The 17,203-nt window shown below is 47.6% G+C and overlaps 2 protein-coding genes across 2 annotated transcripts in view; both read left to right on the plus strand.

The window, feature by feature from the left end:
* The first annotated feature begins 519 nt into the window (after nt 1-519).
* On the plus strand, nt 520-5,127 carry SSBP1 (single stranded DNA binding protein 1). Its single transcript, XM_032196214.1, has 6 exons — nt 520-581; nt 996-1,056; nt 1,827-1,967; nt 2,594-2,681; nt 3,506-3,594; nt 4,964-5,127. The coding sequence occupies exons 1-6, from the start codon at nt 558-560 to the stop codon at nt 5,005-5,007; spliced, it is 447 nt and encodes a 148-aa protein (XP_032052105.1). The 5' UTR covers nt 520-557; the 3' UTR covers nt 5,008-5,127.
* A 6,227-nt stretch (nt 5,128-11,354) lies between these two features.
* CREB3L2 (cAMP responsive element binding protein 3 like 2) overlaps nt 11,355-17,203 on the plus strand; it is a 72,936-nt gene continuing 67,087 nt past the window's right edge. Inside the window, exon 1 of the mRNA XM_032187400.1 lies at nt 11,355-11,475. Coding sequence (XP_032043291.1) covers nt 11,365-11,475 — 111 coding nt within the window. The 5' untranslated portion in view covers nt 11,355-11,364. The remainder of the gene's footprint in view (nt 11,476-17,203) is intronic.

Consider the following 17,203-nt stretch of genomic DNA (forward strand, 5'->3'; position numbering starts at 1 on the left):
ACTCTACACTTCAAGCGGGGAGGGGATGACTTCAGTGTGTCCTGGCAGGTGGATCTGTGGCACTATTTCCATGCAGGTATCTCCCACATGGAGCCACGGCCTGCCTGGGCTATCCACGTGGCTGCCTAGAAAGCATTTAGGCCTTGTCAGTCCTGTTTCTTTTGGAGTTGCCTTGTGAAGTGTGTGATAAATCTCATTCCCCCTGCTAAATGTAGCTTCCCGAGTTCCTGTCGGTAGCTGTGTGCTGTGACACCCGGTGGCCGTGCTGTTCTGTGAGGGAGAGCGAGAAGCGATGGCTCCGTCACTACCAGTTTGTACTCAAGCGCTGGCACAGCCGCGCCTTTTAACCTCCTACCCCCTTTCAAACCCCGAAATGTGCAAATAAAGATTTTTAACGCTTATTTTTACTTCAGACCGAGTGGCTATCTTTATTTATTCCTGTGAATTTTGACTCCTTTTGGCGGGCGGGGGGTGGCGCTGCGGCTCCCCCCGGCTCCTTTCCGCTTCCGGGCGCGGCCGGGCCCGCTGCTCCCCGGCCTCCTCCCGCGGGCGGCGGCATGCTACGACCGGCCCCATGGCGGGTATGGGGCGAAAAAGGGGAAAAAAGGGGCTGTGCTCAGGGACAGCGGGCCCTGGCCCTCGGTACTCCGCGGTCTGCGGCTGTGGAGTGTCCGGGGAGGGCTGCGCCAGGCGTGGGACCGCCGCGGGTTGTGTGCGTGCGGGTCAGGGGGGCGTGCAACAAGGCGGCGGGTTTCTGAGCTTCATGTTCTTCCTAGGCGGCTGTCAGGCTCCAGCTTGACAAAATAGCCTCTTAAATGAACAAAACAGGCTTTGAATAATCCTCCCGGCTCCGTTTGGTGCGGCTGAGCTCTTCCCCCAGCCCCCGTGCCTTGCTGGGAGAGAATGGGATTGCAAAGTCTCTGTAGGGGCTCAGGAAATGCGGTGTGGTGGGTGTGATTTGTGTCAGAGAGACTGATATCTGTCTGTTCCTGCAGGTGTTCCGCCAGTTTGTAAGGCATGAGTCCGATACGGTTGGCTCCTTGGTCCTGGAAAGATGTAAGTAGCTGCTGCGTGGTGAGGTGGGTATGCTGCTGTGCTTGCCAGCACCTGCCTCTATGTGCTCTGTGTGCTCTTTGCCTGGACTTCCATGTGCCTGCAGTGCTTGTCTGGGTGCTGCTGCTGCCACACCGGGTGTAGGTTTCAGAGTTTACCTTCCAGTTCACATGCTCACAGTGTAGGAGTGGTGCTCCACTATCTCCTCCAGCTTTCTGCCTTCAACAAGAAGGAATAACCTGTGTCCATCCAGATCTGTTAAAAATGTTGACCCTGTAATTCAGAGGATGTGGTGTAATAATGCAATGTTGTTGAAAGTATATCATTTTCTTTACAAAAAGAGCAATGATATACTATGGTCTTATGATAGTTAAATAATCAAGGTATTTTTAAACTAATGCAAAATAGTCTCAAAGCACGTATGGATGTGTCTGTGGAAAAGATGACAAAAAAAAAAACACACCTTCATCTCCCTAAATGAGGTTATTCAGCAGTGATAACAATACTAAAATAGTAACCAGTGCAGGGTCTGATTAGCCAAAAGTGATAAAAGCTGGAAAAATGGTCAGAAATTGAGGAAAGTGATTGTTATAGTCCTTGACAAAAGTTTCTGATTACAATTTGCCAAGATTAGAGGGATCATAATTCACCTGTGTAAGCCTCTTTGAAATCTTTAATCTCTTCCTAGTACTGAAAATGATTATTGAGTCTTCAGGATTCTGTCCCATACTCAGTAGTGCATCTCCTCTTGCATTTACTCTCTTGTGTTTCAGCCATGAATCGTGTTCAGTTACTTGGTCGCGTTGGACAGGACCCAATCATGAGGCAAGTGGATGGAAAAAACCCTGTCACCATATTTTCTCTTGCAACCAATGAGATGTGGCGAACAGGAGAAAACGAGGAAGCCCAGGGAGGTGAGTTTGCACTGAGCAACCTGCTTCTGCCCTGTTTTGTGGTCATGTTTGCATATTCAGTAGCACCATGCTTTGCCTTCAGGCTGCTCTGTAAATTTCTGAGGTGCAGAGAAGTTCCTCTGAGGTCAGTAAGGATGTTTGTATGTCCCAGACTCATTCTCAACAGTGTGTGCTGAATAGGGGTTTGCTTGTTGACCCTCCTCTGGAGGAAAGGAAAGAGCACTGACTTGACAGTTCTGCCTTGTTGGGGTTGCCAGAGGTGCAGCAGCTTCTGTACTCTCTATTCCAAGAGGGGAAAAAAAACAATGATACATTTGCTCTATGATTCTTCCATCAGTCTGTAGCTACAGTTGTTTGTTTTTTTTTCCTCTAACTTTTGTCTGATGTGGAGTCTGTAAGGGGCAAAAAAGTCTTGTAGTATGAGCATTGGCTTACAGGGAAACTGATCTCTTGGTTGGAACTGTGCTCCTGCGCTTTTGTTTGGACACAGATGGGTGGAACATCGGATACTAGTGTACTTCTGCTTCTTAAATCACTTTTCATAATTTGAGAACATGTTGAAACTAATTTCTGAGGCTTGCCTGAAAAAGAGGATGTGGCATCTGACTTATTTTTATGTACCTTAGGTGATATCAGTCAGAAGACAACATGGCACAGGATCTCAGTCTTCAGACCAGGCCTCAGGGATGTTACGTATCAGTATGTGAAGAAAGGGTAAGTGAACGTGGTAGAGGATATAAAGCCCTTGTAATTAGTTGATGTAAGAATTCATAGAATCACCAAATCATTTAGGTTGGAAAGGACCCTTAAGATCATCAAGTCCAGCTGTCACGTAATACTGCCAGTACCACCACTAAACCATGTTCCTAAGTGCCACATCCACATGTCTCTTAAATACCTCCAGGGGTGGCAACCTCACCGCTTCCCTGGGCAGCCTGCTCCAATGTCTGACCACCCCCTTCTGTGAAGAACTTCTTCCTGATAGTCTAAACCTCCCCTGGTGCACCTTGGGACTGTTTCCTCACCTCCTGTCACTTGTCACCTGAGAAAAGAAACCAACACCCACCTCATTGCAGCCTCCTTTCAGGTAGTTGTACAGAGTGATGAGGTCTCCCCTCAGGCTTCTCTTCTCCAAACTAAACAGTCCCAGCTCCCTCAGCCACTCATAACTGCTGTTTCCTACTCCCTTCACCAGCTTTGTTGCTCTTCCCTGAACACGTTCCAGAACCTGATGTCCTTGTAGCGAGGGGCTCACAACTGAGCACAGTACTCAAGGTGCAGTCTCACCAGTGCCACATACAGGGGGACAACCAATTCCCTAGTCCTGCAGACCATGCTATTTCTGGTACAAGCCAGGATGCTACGGACATTCTTGCTCAGTTATGGTGAGCAGGAGCTGTACTAAGATAGAAGTGCCTTACAGTAAGCTAGCAAATGTGCTACACAAGTGATGCAAAAGCCTATGGATTCAGAATCAGATGTAAATGAGAAAAGAGTGGTACAGTTTTCTGACCAGAACCAAATTCTTGACTTTTCAGTTCTCGACTCTACGTTGAAGGGAAATTAGACTATGGTGAATATACAGACAAAAACAACGTGAGGCGGCAGGCAACAACAATTGTCGCAGGTAAGGAACAGTGCACCAAAGTCCACTTTGTATCTTTAAAATGGAGAGGGAGGGGGTGGAGGACCTATGAAATAGGGCTTAGTCTGTCTTCATCCTCAGAATCTGTAGTTGGGGAGGCTTGAGAGAATGAAGAGGCTCTCTTCAGTTTCCAGCTTGTGCCACTAGATGTCCTCTGGCACTGTGTGTGAAGGGACAAAGTGAGAGCTTCTGGTTGCAGACTATTGCATAGTTCGCTTATGCAAACCAGTTGGTGCAACAGGCAGATACTGCGTGTTTTAAGAATGTTGCCATGTAGTGCTGCAGGTCAGGCAGATTCTTCTAGCCAAACCAGAGTTCATTCAGTACTTTTTTCTTAAGTTTGGCCAGAAATTTTTACTTCCTCCAAGATAGGCTTCACCAACTTTAAGGACCCTTGTTTGTGAAAGATTTTTTATGGAGAGATAATTTAATGGAGAACTTAAAAAGACCTCAGTCTTGTAGCCAGTAGTGGTAAGAAGAGCACAGAATGGACAGAGTAGTGTTGTCCCTTGAACAAACACAGTGAAGAATAGAACTGGGAAACTGAACTGTCTTTAAATAGCATGAGGATAGCCAAGAACAACTTGGTCCTACTCCTTTACTGTGGGTAGAGCAACTGTCTCGTGGCTTTTGAAGAAGGGCTGAAATAACTGGGTAGTAAAGCGAACACTTCTGTTATACAGCTATATCTAAAAAAAAATAGAGGAGAAAAAGAAAAAAAATATTCTGGATGTTTATACAGTTCAACCTCCTTAAAACGATAGCAATCAAACTTTCACATGAGCAGTTGCAGCTATGAGCAATTGGTTGCTGTTTATAAGTAGCTGGAGGAGAGAAGCAAATCCTTTTTTTTGTTGTTGTTGTTTTAAATTGGTATTTTCCCTAATGATTTCTTGTTAGTGTTCAAAATCCCTGGTCTCAAGATGCTGCAGAAACTGAGGCTTGATGAAATACTAATACTGTAAATAATGATGAAAAAATACTATAGTCCCATGGGCTAATGATGTGATAGTGCGTAATGAAAATGCGAAAATAAAAACAAAGTAAGCTGTAACTGATAGAGATCATAGTTAAAGAATTAAAACGTTATTTTGAAATGTTTTTGATATCTTTGTTCAGCAACTTTTCATCACGTTTAGCACACTTGTTCCATAGCGTGTGGTTGTCTTGAATTCCCAGCCTTCTGGGGAGATAAAACTGGAACCCTGTATTGGACAGTTTTGTGAAATGTTCTGTTCTGAAATACATGTCTTTGCAGCTTATTTCTACAGAAATAGGTTGTCTTTGTGGATGTGCAGGCGTGCAACAGCGCAAAATAATCCTGAAGTATAAATTCTCTATTTCTTTTCAGATAACGTAATTTTTCTGAGTGATAATGTGAAAGAAAAGGTGTGAGGTCATTAGTGCTTGGACTTGAGGCCATTTCATTCCTTGTGCATCACAGTGCTTCATAATCCTGTAATCATGTATATTGCTGTAGTTTCTTTAAAAAAATAAATAACATTTGATACCCGTTATGTGTGTGCTTTGTTTTGTTTTCCTGTGTGCTTCCTCTCTTCATCATCATCTCTACTTTGGACCTTTTTTTTCCTTAAAGGAAAGGATAACCTAGGAAACTATATTAATTATTGAGCTGATGAATATCTAAGTTGAAATCACCTCTCTTAATCCTCACTTTCAAACCTTATATCCTCATCTGCCTTAATTGTTCTTCTGTCCTGGAGGAGAAACACCTTCTGTGCGTTTGATTCTGACCCTGTGTCGATTCTAGCATCTGATCAAATCAGATGTTGTCTTTCACCAAAGCCTGCTTTGGTCACGGGCTTAGGTCTTCATTATTATGGCCTTTGACATACTATGTCCATATGATACCGTATTCCCAACCCAGTGCTGTGTTAGGGTGCTATGCCTGCCATTTGCCATCGGGAGGAGCTGGCAGAACGACTGCCTTGTCCCTCCCTTAAGGGAGGCCAATGGTACTGTGAAAAACATTGCTGATCCTAGGTTCTGTTACTGGGGGAGTGGTGGTTATTGTGCTTTGACTTCAAGTATCAGACTGAATATTATTAGTGTTTTTATTAAAAAAAAAAAAAATATGCAAGCTAAAAGGTGCTTCATTATTACATGTAGAAGTGGTAAAATTCCCACTGTAACGGTAAGACGTGAACAGGGAAAGGAAACTGTAGGGGGTGACAATTTCCTGCCTTCAAAGCTGGTGGGATTTGCTATTTCATCTCTCCTTGATTCCAGTACAAAGCATGATTATGTGTATTTTTTTCAGTTCTTCCCCCTATAGAATGGTCTTACGTTCCTCTTTATGAGCACTGGCAGTACTACCAAAAACTTTCATTTTGGCATTTACTTCTGGGTGGAGTTACTGCTTCAGCTAGTATCCTGGTCCCCATCGCTGGCATGCTGAGGTGTTAGATGTGCTGGAAGTGCTTAGTTCGCTGTGCTATCCACACGAGAATGTGGTATCTTTTAAAATAGAAAGTTCAGATTTGAATTCCAATAGCTACTCTGTTAGATCTGAGTCTGTTGGGAGGCTCTGATCTGTACTGAGGGGGGAAGTGTCTCTTCTCTTAGTGCAGTTATCTGCATGAGGAGTACGTCAGGCTTTCAGAGGCAGAAAAGAGCAAAGATTTCATGGTTAGACCTTCAGCGTGCATTAAAACATAGCTGTCCCAAGGCTGAACCTGGCAATTCCCACTGCTTGCTGGCTCTTCCATCTCTACACAAAGTTGGTTCAACACAACACTGCTGTTAGTTCGGCGTGATCCCATGTTGCTCTCCCTGCTTCAAGTCAGGCCAGCAGAAGTACAGTCACGCAGGAATGTGATACTCCTTTCACCCTCAACTGATTTATTACAGCAAAGCACGCTAGGTGAGGGGCAGATCTTCACGACTGAGAGACGTATGCAAGGTCAGCACTTAAGTATTAAAATCAAACAACTCTTCTGCGTTTGTTCTTTCTGTCTGAAGGAAGTGCTGGACAGAAAGACCAAGTCCTTGTGGGGTAAGGTAAACCCCTAATAACACAGACCTTCAGGTGGTTCCAGGGGTGGCAGGTAATAAGCTCCTCCAAGGGTGCTTGTGTGACTTGATAACAGGTTCCTGTAGTGCACAGTACTTTCTGAGAAGGGTGACTAATAGCAGGGTTGACTACGGATGCTGGAGTAGAAAGTGGCATTGTTTTCTTCCTGATCACTGGCGAGAAGAATGTGAACTGCCACAGGGTTATTGTGGTGCACTTGTACAGTGATCATCCAAACACAGTTTGTGTTTGGTCCATGCAGAAGTTTCCTGGTAGCTGAAAGCTGAGCTTTCTCCTAAGATTTTTTTTTTTTTTTTCATAGCTAGGAGGCCTGGAGTGAATGTACTAAGCCTGTTCATTTAGTTGTTGCCTCCTTATTTACACCCTGCCGTGACAGTGTAGCTCAACGCTGCTTCTGACTGCCTGCTTTGGAGCTTGGGAGCTGGCTTTGTGCTCTGAAGTCAGAGTACTGAGGTGGCAGTAATGGTTGCCTTCACTGCTGCACCTGCAACTCTCGGTGAGTGCCAAAGGGCTCATCCTAGTCTCTGCCCATGGCACAGGATGGGGATGGAGCTGAGCAAACACAAGGTGTATGACTGGGTGCCAACAAAAAAAATATTTGCTTAAGAGCTTCAACTTTTCTTGCTTTTCCAGTTGTTCTACTTAAAGTTGCTGGTAATTTTTTTAAAGATTGCTGTGTTGTACCTGCTACAAAGACAACACACATCTACAGTGAGAATGCAGTGTTTGAGAGGCCACACGCAACGTTAATTGTTCACCACTATTTTGCATTAGGGTGGATTTTCCTTCGAGATGCTACTAGCAATAGACATAGAGCAAAAGCAACTGGTGGCAAAAGTTGTGTGTTCAACTCCACCTTGCAGCTACTGGGTGAAGTTAATGTATAAGTGAGTAATGTGGCTTACGAGAAAATAAGGTGTGAAATCAACGTTCATCTAGCAGATGGGTCTTTTTTTTATGGCTAGTTACTTCTTGTGTGAGGAAATGTTAGAGTGGAGCGGTATCCACCAAGTTGAATACAATGATACCTTGTTTATAGCTGGGCAATATTTTTCCGTGCTGTCCCTCGGTGAATGGCGTTCAGCTCTTGATTGTCCCTGATAACCTCTTGTGTAAACTGGATCAGGAAAGCCCTGTTTGCTTGCAACAGCTGGGGCATTTAGACATGTTTGACCTTCCCAAGGAATTTATTTTATGTACTTATTCAGGTAGATTGGAAGAGATAAAAAAAAAAAATAAAATAAATACAGATCTCTTTTACGTGTTTGGAGTATTTCTTAAGAGAGCTGAGACAGAGCTCCTTTGGTCAGTGAGGCACCTCAGTGCCACTCAGTTATTTCTGTCACTGTAGTGCAAGGTGTAGGAAACCCTCTTCTGTGCTCATTTCAGTGGCTGTTTTGCTCTGGTTTGAGGGAAATACCGCAGGCATTGTGCCTGTTAAGAGCTTTCAAAACGTCAGACAGCAAAGAACATATTTAATGGAAGTGTGACGTGCAATTGATAATGTAGATACAATCCCCACCCACCCACAACGTACATGGTACCTTGAGGGCTGCTTCATGAAGCAGGACTGGATGTCTTTGACTGAACCAGCTTCTCTTGCTTCTTGTTCAGGACTCAGTTTCTGAGGACAGAATAAGAACACGATTAAACGTGACTGAGGGCCTGGACTAGTACAGAATTACTAGAGTGTTTTTTTGTTTGTTTGTTTTTGTTTTTTTTTTTTTTTTTTAACCAACGAGAACCTGCCTTGACTTCTGTCACAGCCAAAAGGTGTGACTGGTGTCTCATATGAAGGGGTGAGTGTGGCTGGCGTTGCCTGTGGGAGCCTGGTAAAAGCTCATGCAGAGAGGTCTTGAATTGCAAAGGCAAGAAAGCTGAATTAGTGCTTTGAGAAGTCCCTAGGTACAGGAGGGAGGAATATTCTGGTAAAGGGATCTTGTGTTTCTGTCAGTGTACCTATTATGTGGTTTCAGCAGTGGGCTGTCTCCAGTACTGGCAATCCCACATCTTTCACAAGTATTCATGTCAGAAAAAAAAAATAATGCCAGGATTGTGGGAAGAAAACTTTGCTATTCTCAAGCACACCTTCTATTTTTAACTGAAATTTCTGTGGTGGGAGCATTTTTGCAAATAGTTGAGCATGCCTGTGTGTACAAACTAAAACTTGGTGGCTGTTCTGACCAGGTCTTGTCCTGTTTTCCCTTGGGGATGGTGAGCTTCTTCACATGGCAGATCTCATTTACACAATAAATTCCCTTTGTTAGTGCGTTATCAGTTGCTGGCTAGTGTAAGTGATGTGTTTGCAGATGATAAATATGCAAAGAAATCACCTTTCATGGGATTTCTACCAAGACATCCACTTGTGGGAAACGTGCGTTGGTGCATGTAAATTTTTTTTCTTCTGCTGGTTGCTTTGTCTCTCACCTAAAAAAAAAAAAAAAAAAAAAAAAAAAAAAAAAAAAAAAAAAAAACAGCTTGTTACCATACTTTGCAAGTTCAGCACAATCTCCAGAAAACACTGTGATTAGAAGTTGGTAGCCTGGTCTTTCTCTGTGTCATTCTTAGTCCTGAAATTTGGGCCCTGTGCTCTTTAAGAGGTGCTAATTTTGCTGAAGAAACTCACTTTTTCTACATATGGCCATTTTCTATGGTTTTTAAGGAGTATGATTTTTCATTTGTAGCTGATAAAAAAAAAAAAAAAAAAAGCACACGGTTGTTATCCTTTTATAGGTTAGGCTCTGTTGCTATTTGTCCTTTTCTTGCTGGTTGACTTTTCAAACTCACCTGAACAAAATGGCTTTAGAAAATGGATGGTTATCTTGATCCTGGTTGTCACAAGTCAGAAAAATGTCACTTGTAAATATTTAATGAGCCTTTGTGCAACTGACCCGATCAAGAACTGGGTAACGATGCAGTCACTGGAGTGACTTCTGTAACCCGGATCTGCAAGGAAAAGAGAGCACCTTTCCTTTGCCAGGCTTTCTGAGACTTAACTTACAGGCTTGTATTGTTGCTAGCTTTTTTTTTTTTTTCTTTGATATTTAAAGTAAGTCATGTTTGTTTGGAGCTCTACCTTCTTACCAGCCACCTCCTTCTCAGCTGGCTTGGTTTTGTGTGTGGCTTTTCAGTGTGGGTTTTCTGCTCCTTGCAAACAGGCAACAGAAGAGTAAAAGAAAGTTGAGCTCTCCCTTCTTCCCTTCAGCTGCATCTCTGCATGCAATAAAACCCCACCTTTTCTCTTCTTCTAGCTTGACAGTCTGGTTTTCTATTGTCCCCCTGCGTTGGAGGGTAGGGTGGGTTTGAACACAGTTCAGAAGACTGTGGTGAGGAAATGGTCTTATGCAAAAGGAGAGGCTGAAATGCTCACGGAATTAGCTGAGCTGGAATTTAAAACTGCTGCTAAATCTGCCCGAAGAGGAAAATTATGAAACACAGAAAAACTGCCTTGATTTTCAGCATGCTAGTAGCTGTTGAAATACACTGTTTAAAATCCTCCAAGCAGTATGGGAAAAGTTAGGAGGAGAGTTGTGTCTGTGTAATGTTCTTGATGTTTCTGTGGCGCTGTCTTTCCAGTGTGTGTGTTTCAGGTGTAGAGTCAGTTTGTGACCATTAATGCACAAGGCACTGGAGTGCTGTCCTGTGTGTTGATTGATTAATATCCTCTGGACAGGATTACTTTTCCTTCACGTTCATCTCCTGCTTCTTGATGCCCTGTACGCGCTGCCAATTTTTAGCAGAAACTTTCTAATACACATTTATTTTCCCCAAGAATAACTGCTTCTGCAGCACAAAAACTTCAGTGTGGTCTATGTTAGTCGTCCCACTGCAGGGCCACTTGGTCACGGTTCATTATGAAGTCCCAGGGAGTTGTTTTAGAAACACTCAAGCTCAAATGAAATGTAGCCTTCAATATCAATACCAGTAAAGTGGCAGGCACAGGACACCTGGTTACCACTGTCTAGTTATTAGTTACCGATGTCATGCTTTAGATTAGTGTGCAGCCCCACAAATGGGTAGTGTCTGTGTACTAAAATATTCCTGTGGCCAAAAGAAAGTCTTCCATAGTGTTTATGAGGACTTGGCAGCACTGCGTACCACAACTGGGGGGCTTCCCTTCGTGTTCCTGACCACTGGACACAGCTGTTGTTAAACTTTTTTTTTATTAATCTTTTACTGTTTGGTCACGTCAGAGGAGGATTAACGAATCTCCTCGGGCCGGCCCTGCCCCACACAGCGCCCTCCCCCCACTTTGTTTTCCTCAGGGGCTCCCCCTCCCGCTGCCCTCAGCCGGGGGGCGGGCTTCCGCGCGGCGGCCGCAGTCTTGTCGCTGCCCCATTGGCTGTCGCTCCCGTCGCTCCCACCGCCCCCTCCTCTCCATTGGCCGAGCGGCGCCGCGGGGGGGCGACTCTCCTCTCCCACGCCGCGCCCTGCGGGTCCCCGCCCGCATTCCGCAGCTGGAGCCGGGCGGGCAGGCGGGCGGCGATTGGCCCGCGCCCCTCCGCCCGCCTTCTCCTTCGCCTTCCTATTGGCTGCCTGCTCGGCGGGGGCGGGGCCGGGCGGGGGCGCGGCGCGCAGCTGGCGGCGCGGCCCCGCCCCTCCGGGCACTCCCGGCAGCGGCGCCGGTGGCGGCGGCGGCGGCGGCGGCGGCCGCGGGGAGGGAGCGGGCGGGGGCCGGGTCCGGTGTCGGTGCCGCCATGGAGGCGTGCGAGGGCGGCGAGCAGCCCCCGCTGCTGCTGCTGCAGTGGGACCGCAAGCTGAGCGAGCTGTGCGAGCCCGCGGACCCCGACGCCCTGCTGGGACACACGGTGAGCGCCAACGGGACCGGGAACCGGGGGGAAATAGGGGACAGGAACCGAGCCGTGGGGCTGTCCCCACTCTGGGGCAGGGAACCGGGGCGCTGCCGTGGGGAGCCCGCTGTCTGCAGGCCCCCGGAGTGCCCCTCGAGGTGCTGCCCCCCTGCTGGGGGCTGCCCTGGGGCTGGGGAGCTCCCCTCCGTCCTAATTAGCGCCCTCCTAATTAGCGCCCTAAATGAGCTCCTGTGTTTGGGGCTCACCCCGTGTGTCTTCGCCTCGCTTCGTGGGGCCGGCGGCGTGGTGCGGGTGGAGGTGACAGCACGCGGTGCCCCGTGGGCAGGAGCACGGCATCAAACCCTCTGCTTTTCCCCTCGTTTCTTGGGGTTTTGGGGCTTCGAGCGCTCCCCCACCATGTGTCTCGCAGGAGGCAGCAGCACCATGGGCTCGCTTCCTTTGGGAGCAACGTGCTGTCCTCAGCGTGGCTCCGGGGTCTGGTGGTTGGGTTTTTTTTGGGTACTCGTAAAGAAGAGGATCCTTCAGGGGCCACTGGGAAAGAAAAGGCCACCTTAAAGCCTAATAAAAAGCGTGGAAGGTGTTTGCCTGCTCTGTTGGTTTTGGAAGAACTCCAAGCGGATCGATCGGTAAAGGAAAGCAAAAGCAGCAGAGCGCTACAGGTGAAGTAAGCGTAGCAGGGTATCGGGGTCATTAATGGGGAAAAAAGGTTCCGAAGTGATCGCTCTTCGGGGATGAGAAAGCGCACATTTCTGCTCGTTGAACTTCATTTCTTTTGGGAAGTGCGTCCCGCCGTGTGGCGGAAAATACCCTGCTTGCCGTCGTGAAACAAACTCTCCATTCACCTCTGGCTCAAAGTTCACAGGATCACTTAAACAACAGCACCAAAAAAAAAACTCAGCAAGCAAGACCAACACAAAAAAAAGCCACCCACCCAAAAAACCCTCTGGACGAAACACCAGTTACCTCCCGCCTGATGCTCCCAGCCTGGGAGGACTGGTCTACCCCAGCTGTTTTTATTGTGTGGAGCCCAGCCTCCTACACCCTGCCGGCGCTGTCACCATCGCAGCCGAGGAGCACGTGCCCTGTGGCTCCCCGTAGCTGTGACTGAAGCCGTGAAGTTGGTTTCCTCCCTTGGATGAACATCACCATACGGGACAGACCAGCAGCACCGAGCGGGTCCCTTTCCTTCTGCAGCCGGACCCACCATGTGCAGGCTGGGGAGGGTGGAAGTGCCGTGCCAGCTGCCTTTTGTGTATCTTAAGTTAAATTTTAACCTTTTTTTTTTTTTTTTTTTTTAAACAACCCTAAAGGCTGCTCGTGGATCTGGTGAATTTGAAGCTGGCAGGCAAGTGCGAAAGCATGCATATGCTTAAAGACTCAGCCTCCACTTTAAACTATTCCAGCCCTAATTACCAGGGCTGAACTCCAGCCTCCCGGGGACTTACATTTCTCTTTCACCAGCTGATGACTTCACCAGCGCCCGCAGCAGCCTTGCTCCGCCGGTGAGCTCATCGCCTGTGCTGGGAGAAACCGCTGCCTCAGGGGGCTCCGAACGGGCCGGGGCGAGCAGCAGCCCTTCTGGCAGCTCCTTGGAGTCTGCGTGCTTTATGGTAGCCACCTGGCTGCCAGATAGGTTGCAGCAGCGTGTTTTTCCAGAGCGCTCGAGTTTCGCATGGAAGAAAAGGCTGAAAGGCTTCCCAAGGGTGTGCTCACGGCACGCGTGGCGTGTCTGCGTATGATCTTCATCTGGCCCGTGGCTTGCTGGGGTTGTGTGCTGGTAATGCCATACCCTAGTATTTTGCAACGCATTATAAGGTTGTTTTTTTTTTTTTTTTTCCTTTTTCCTGGCAGTCAACCAGAAAGGAAGCACAAAGCCTGCAGCAGCCCCGAGGGAGCAGGAGCACGGCCAGGCTGCAGGCTCCTCACCTTCTTGCCTGCTTCCTGTGTGCTGTGCCAGCAGGCTCGAAGTGGCAGAGCTGCACGGCTCCTAGGTCTCTGCTGGGGCTGATCCGTGGCTGTACACGTCCTGGCATCACTGGTGGGCAAATGCCACGTCTGGTGCAGATGGAGAAGGCTGTTGGCAAACGCGCTGTGAGATGCCAGCTACCTGTCCCCTTGCTAGAGGGCAGCTGAAAGGCAGATGCTTCTTACGAGCTTTGGACACTTAAAACCTCTTTATTTAATCCTGAAGAGGCAGGCTTTTTATTCTTCCCCCTCCATTTTCATGATTTTTGGTGTTTTTAAACACGTTAGCTACTTGTTGCTTCAAAGTAGCCCAAAGTTAGCGGGAGACTATTGCTCTCCTGCTAGCAGGCCTGAGTACTGCTCTATGGAGGCTCATCATCAGCAAACCAAAATGCCCCAAACACCACAGTGTCAGTGCCATTTTCTGAGCAGTGTTAGAGCTCGGTAAACCCCTTTCCATATCTCCGAAGGTGCTACGGGAATCCCACCCTCAAATCACACGTGTGCCACATGCTTCAGGGTGGCACACCTCGCGCCGTCGGTCCCGCAACCTCTTCATCGTCGCCTGTCCCCTAAGATAGGTCAGGAAAAACCTCGAGCCAGCCTTCCTTCTTCAGATTAAAAACTGCCCATTGCGAGCTTCCGAGCCCCACCGGGAGCCCGCGGTGACTCATTTCCTCTGCCACAAAAACACTGGGGGCTGTTGCTCCGTGTTCTGATGATTTCTGCAGAAATCGGGCGTCTGCGCGAGCTGCCGTGGATTGCCTGTAGTTCTCGGAGCACGGCAGTGGCAGTATTTAATTTAGATGGGATACAGTGCTTCATTTTTATGTGCTGTGTGGATTTAATTAAAAGTTGTGGTTGTCGCGGCGTGTGTGGATGCAGAGCTGGCTGGGTCCTACTCTGTAGTGCTTGCCTGTACATAAGGTGGCTCTCTGTAAAATCTGGCGTTGATACAGGCTAATCCATTTTTTTTGGAGGGGAAGGTAGTAAATTTACTTGAAAATGGGATTTAGCCTGTTGCTTGCTAATAAGAAAACTGAAATCTCTAATTATTTCTTCTATATATAATTGCAAATGGAGGATTAGATAGAAATCTTTCACCTCAAATTATCTAAAATCAGTACTTTCAGGGATTTTTTTTTGACCAACTCTTCTAGCAAAGAGGGGAAAATATGAAGGTGAGATTCTTTTTTATAAATAGTTGTATTCAGACTTTCTACAAAATGTTAAGTTCTGAGACTAGCTCTCCATATTAAAAGCTTCGGGGTCACAACTGATGAACATCAGAACTGGTTGTACTTGGTGCTTTGTGCTGAAAGTCATTTTTTCCCCCATGTTTTCCTCCTGAATTTAAATAAGAAAACCATTCCAGCTTGCCAAGGGCCATGCCAGATAGTCAGAATGGATTTAAGCAATCCGCAGTTCCTCTGAAAGCTGAGATAAACACACACGTGATGCTTTGAAACTTTACTTTTTGTACCCTCCTATTTTCTGTCAGTTAAAATTAGAAAAATAAGCGCATCGAGTTGCTGGCTGGTCTCAGCGAAGAGCTTGATCTGCCGTGAGGACGGCAGCTGGAAAAAATGTTAGTCTGTCCTGGGACTGGCTTTGGAGCGTGGTCGATAAGAATGAGCCAGTGTTTGGCGTATGAAAACACTACTTTTTGTTTCCCCCCTCGTGGAAGCGGCCGCTCTGCACTGTCCTACGTAAATGTTGCCTTACTTTGGAAGGTCGGCCGCTGTTAAGCGCGGGGCTGATAGTGCGTGATAGCCGGGGTGAAGGAATTTCATTCAGGGTACTACCAGACAGTGCTTTCCTGTGTCTGGAGCCGCTGAACTTTCCTGCACGGATGGTGGGAACTTGTGCTCTCTGCAGGTCTTTGTTCGTGCTGTCAGGAGTCCCTTCTTAGGGGCTCTTTCATGGCTGGGGTTAAGTAAGTTTCCGCCAGCCTTTTGGGGGAAGGAAAAAAAAAACAACCAACCAACCTAGTTTTTTATTAAAGCAGTCTTTTCTCACTTTTTTAGGAGCATCTGTGCCTGTTGAGGAGGCCGACTAGCTGCAGATCCCGGCTGGGGTGGTGCGGTCTGGTCGGATCTCTGTCCCCCTGGCTTCCCAGGCATGGCTCCAGCCGCAGCAGTTAGCGTGCTCCTTCTCCGCAGCCCTGCCTTCGCTTTTGCTTCTGCTCTGTCAGAGCTGATCACCTCGTGCCAGCAAAGGCAGACCAAATAAAGATATAATAAATATGAAAATAAAGCAAAGAGGCCGCTGGCTGGCATACCACCAGCTCTGGCGGTCTCTTTCCTTGTCCTTGCTTCTTGCTGTGTGGCTGTCACCTGCACCACTGTCTGACAGATGTGGAAGGGAGGCAGCTGCTGCCCTAAGCTTCCTGTGAGGCTTTTTTTTGTTTTCTTTTTAAAGTGGAGGGGCTGAAGGCTTACCCCTGCTGCCCTTCGTTTCTGACCACGCTCCTCCTTCCCTGCGTTCCCTGAAGTTGTTCCCTACTCGCTCTGTAGTGCTTGGTGTAAACAGCCATCCTCTCTTCCCTCTGTCCCGGGCTGCTTCGCTCCCTTTTGGAGAAGGGTCATGTTGTAGGTGAGGCTTGATGATTATGGGTAGCCACCTTTCTTGGTTTTCCTAGCACAGTGTCATGTTTCACAGGGAGAACAGCCAATTCAGACTGAATTTACAGGATCTAACTCCTCCCATTCCCTGGTGCAGCTTTTCTTTTTCCACGGGATATGGACTCAGGGTACATCCCCCAGTGATCATCTTGCAGTAGAGCTCTGCACCTGGCTCTCCAGGGAAGGCACGCTCGTTTCTGCTGTTGCTCCCTTTTCATCTCTCCCTGAATCATGCAGGTGAGAAATCAGCGCTGTCTGGATGCCCTTTGGCCGTGTTTTCTCCGAGTGACAAGACCTGACAGTGCAGTTCTGCACCTGGATATAACTGCAGGCTGTTGTGGCAGCTCCCTGGGAGCTCATCCAGTTGAAAAATGTCTTTCTTGCAAGCAAGAAATTAGTTTTCGGTGGTATCAGTTTCCCAATGCAGCTTACCTTGTGGCAGCCCAGGTCCTGGTGCTGAGGTGAGAGGGCAGGTGAGAATGCTTGGCTGGGGAAGAGGGTGGTGGAGTTGTGTTTTGGGCTAAAGGAACGTGCAGTGGGAGTCATCTGGCCAGCTTCAGGAGCCTGTGCCTAGGTGTAGTCCTGGTAAGCGTACAAAGTATAATCCTGATAAGAGCCTATGTATTTATTTGATACCAGTGGACTGTTTTCCTCAGGAAGGAAGGGGGTTACCTGGAGGAGGCAGTTGCTCAAGGGTCAGTAGGAAGAGAGGTTGTTTGAGAAGAGCAATGGACAGAAGGCAGGTTCAAAGAAACATTCCTCCTGGACCTGGCCGATGGCACCACCACGGAGCAGCGTGTTGGTGAGAAGCAGAGGATGCAGCGTTGTTCGTCTTGCGTGAAGGCAACAGAAACAAACAAGGTGTGCAAAAAATAATCTTGGCTGAGAGCCACGTTTTTCCTGGCAGACTGATTGCCCTTTCATCTCACTTGGAGTAATAGCTGGTAAGGAAAGCAGGTCAAAAATGGCGAGGCTTAGCGAGGCTCAGTGAAGGTGTGTAGGCTGCCTTCTGTGGCCTGAGGTGCTGGGGCTGCTGTTCTCGCTGTCAGGTGTAGTTTGTGCCCACAGAAAGCTGAGCTGGGTTGTAATCTCAGTACTGCGTGTGTGCAGTACGGGAGCTAATGCTCCGTCAAATA

Source organism: Aythya fuligula, chromosome 1 (assembly GCF_009819795.1).
Source record: "Aythya fuligula isolate bAytFul2 chromosome 1, bAytFul2.pri, whole genome shotgun sequence".
Lineage (NCBI taxonomy): Eukaryota > Metazoa > Chordata > Aves > Anseriformes > Anatidae > Aythya > Aythya fuligula.

Coding starts and splice junctions, on each gene's coding strand:
- SSBP1 (XM_032196214.1), top strand. CDS start 558: ATGCTACGACCGGCCCCATGGCGG. Junction 582..995: donor TACGACCGGCCCCATGGCGG/GTATGGGGCGAA, acceptor CTGTTCCTGCAG/GTGTTCCGCCAGTTTGTAAG. Junction 1,057..1,826: donor CTCCTTGGTCCTGGAAAGAT/GTAAGTAGCTGC, acceptor CTTGTGTTTCAG/CCATGAATCGTGTTCAGTTA.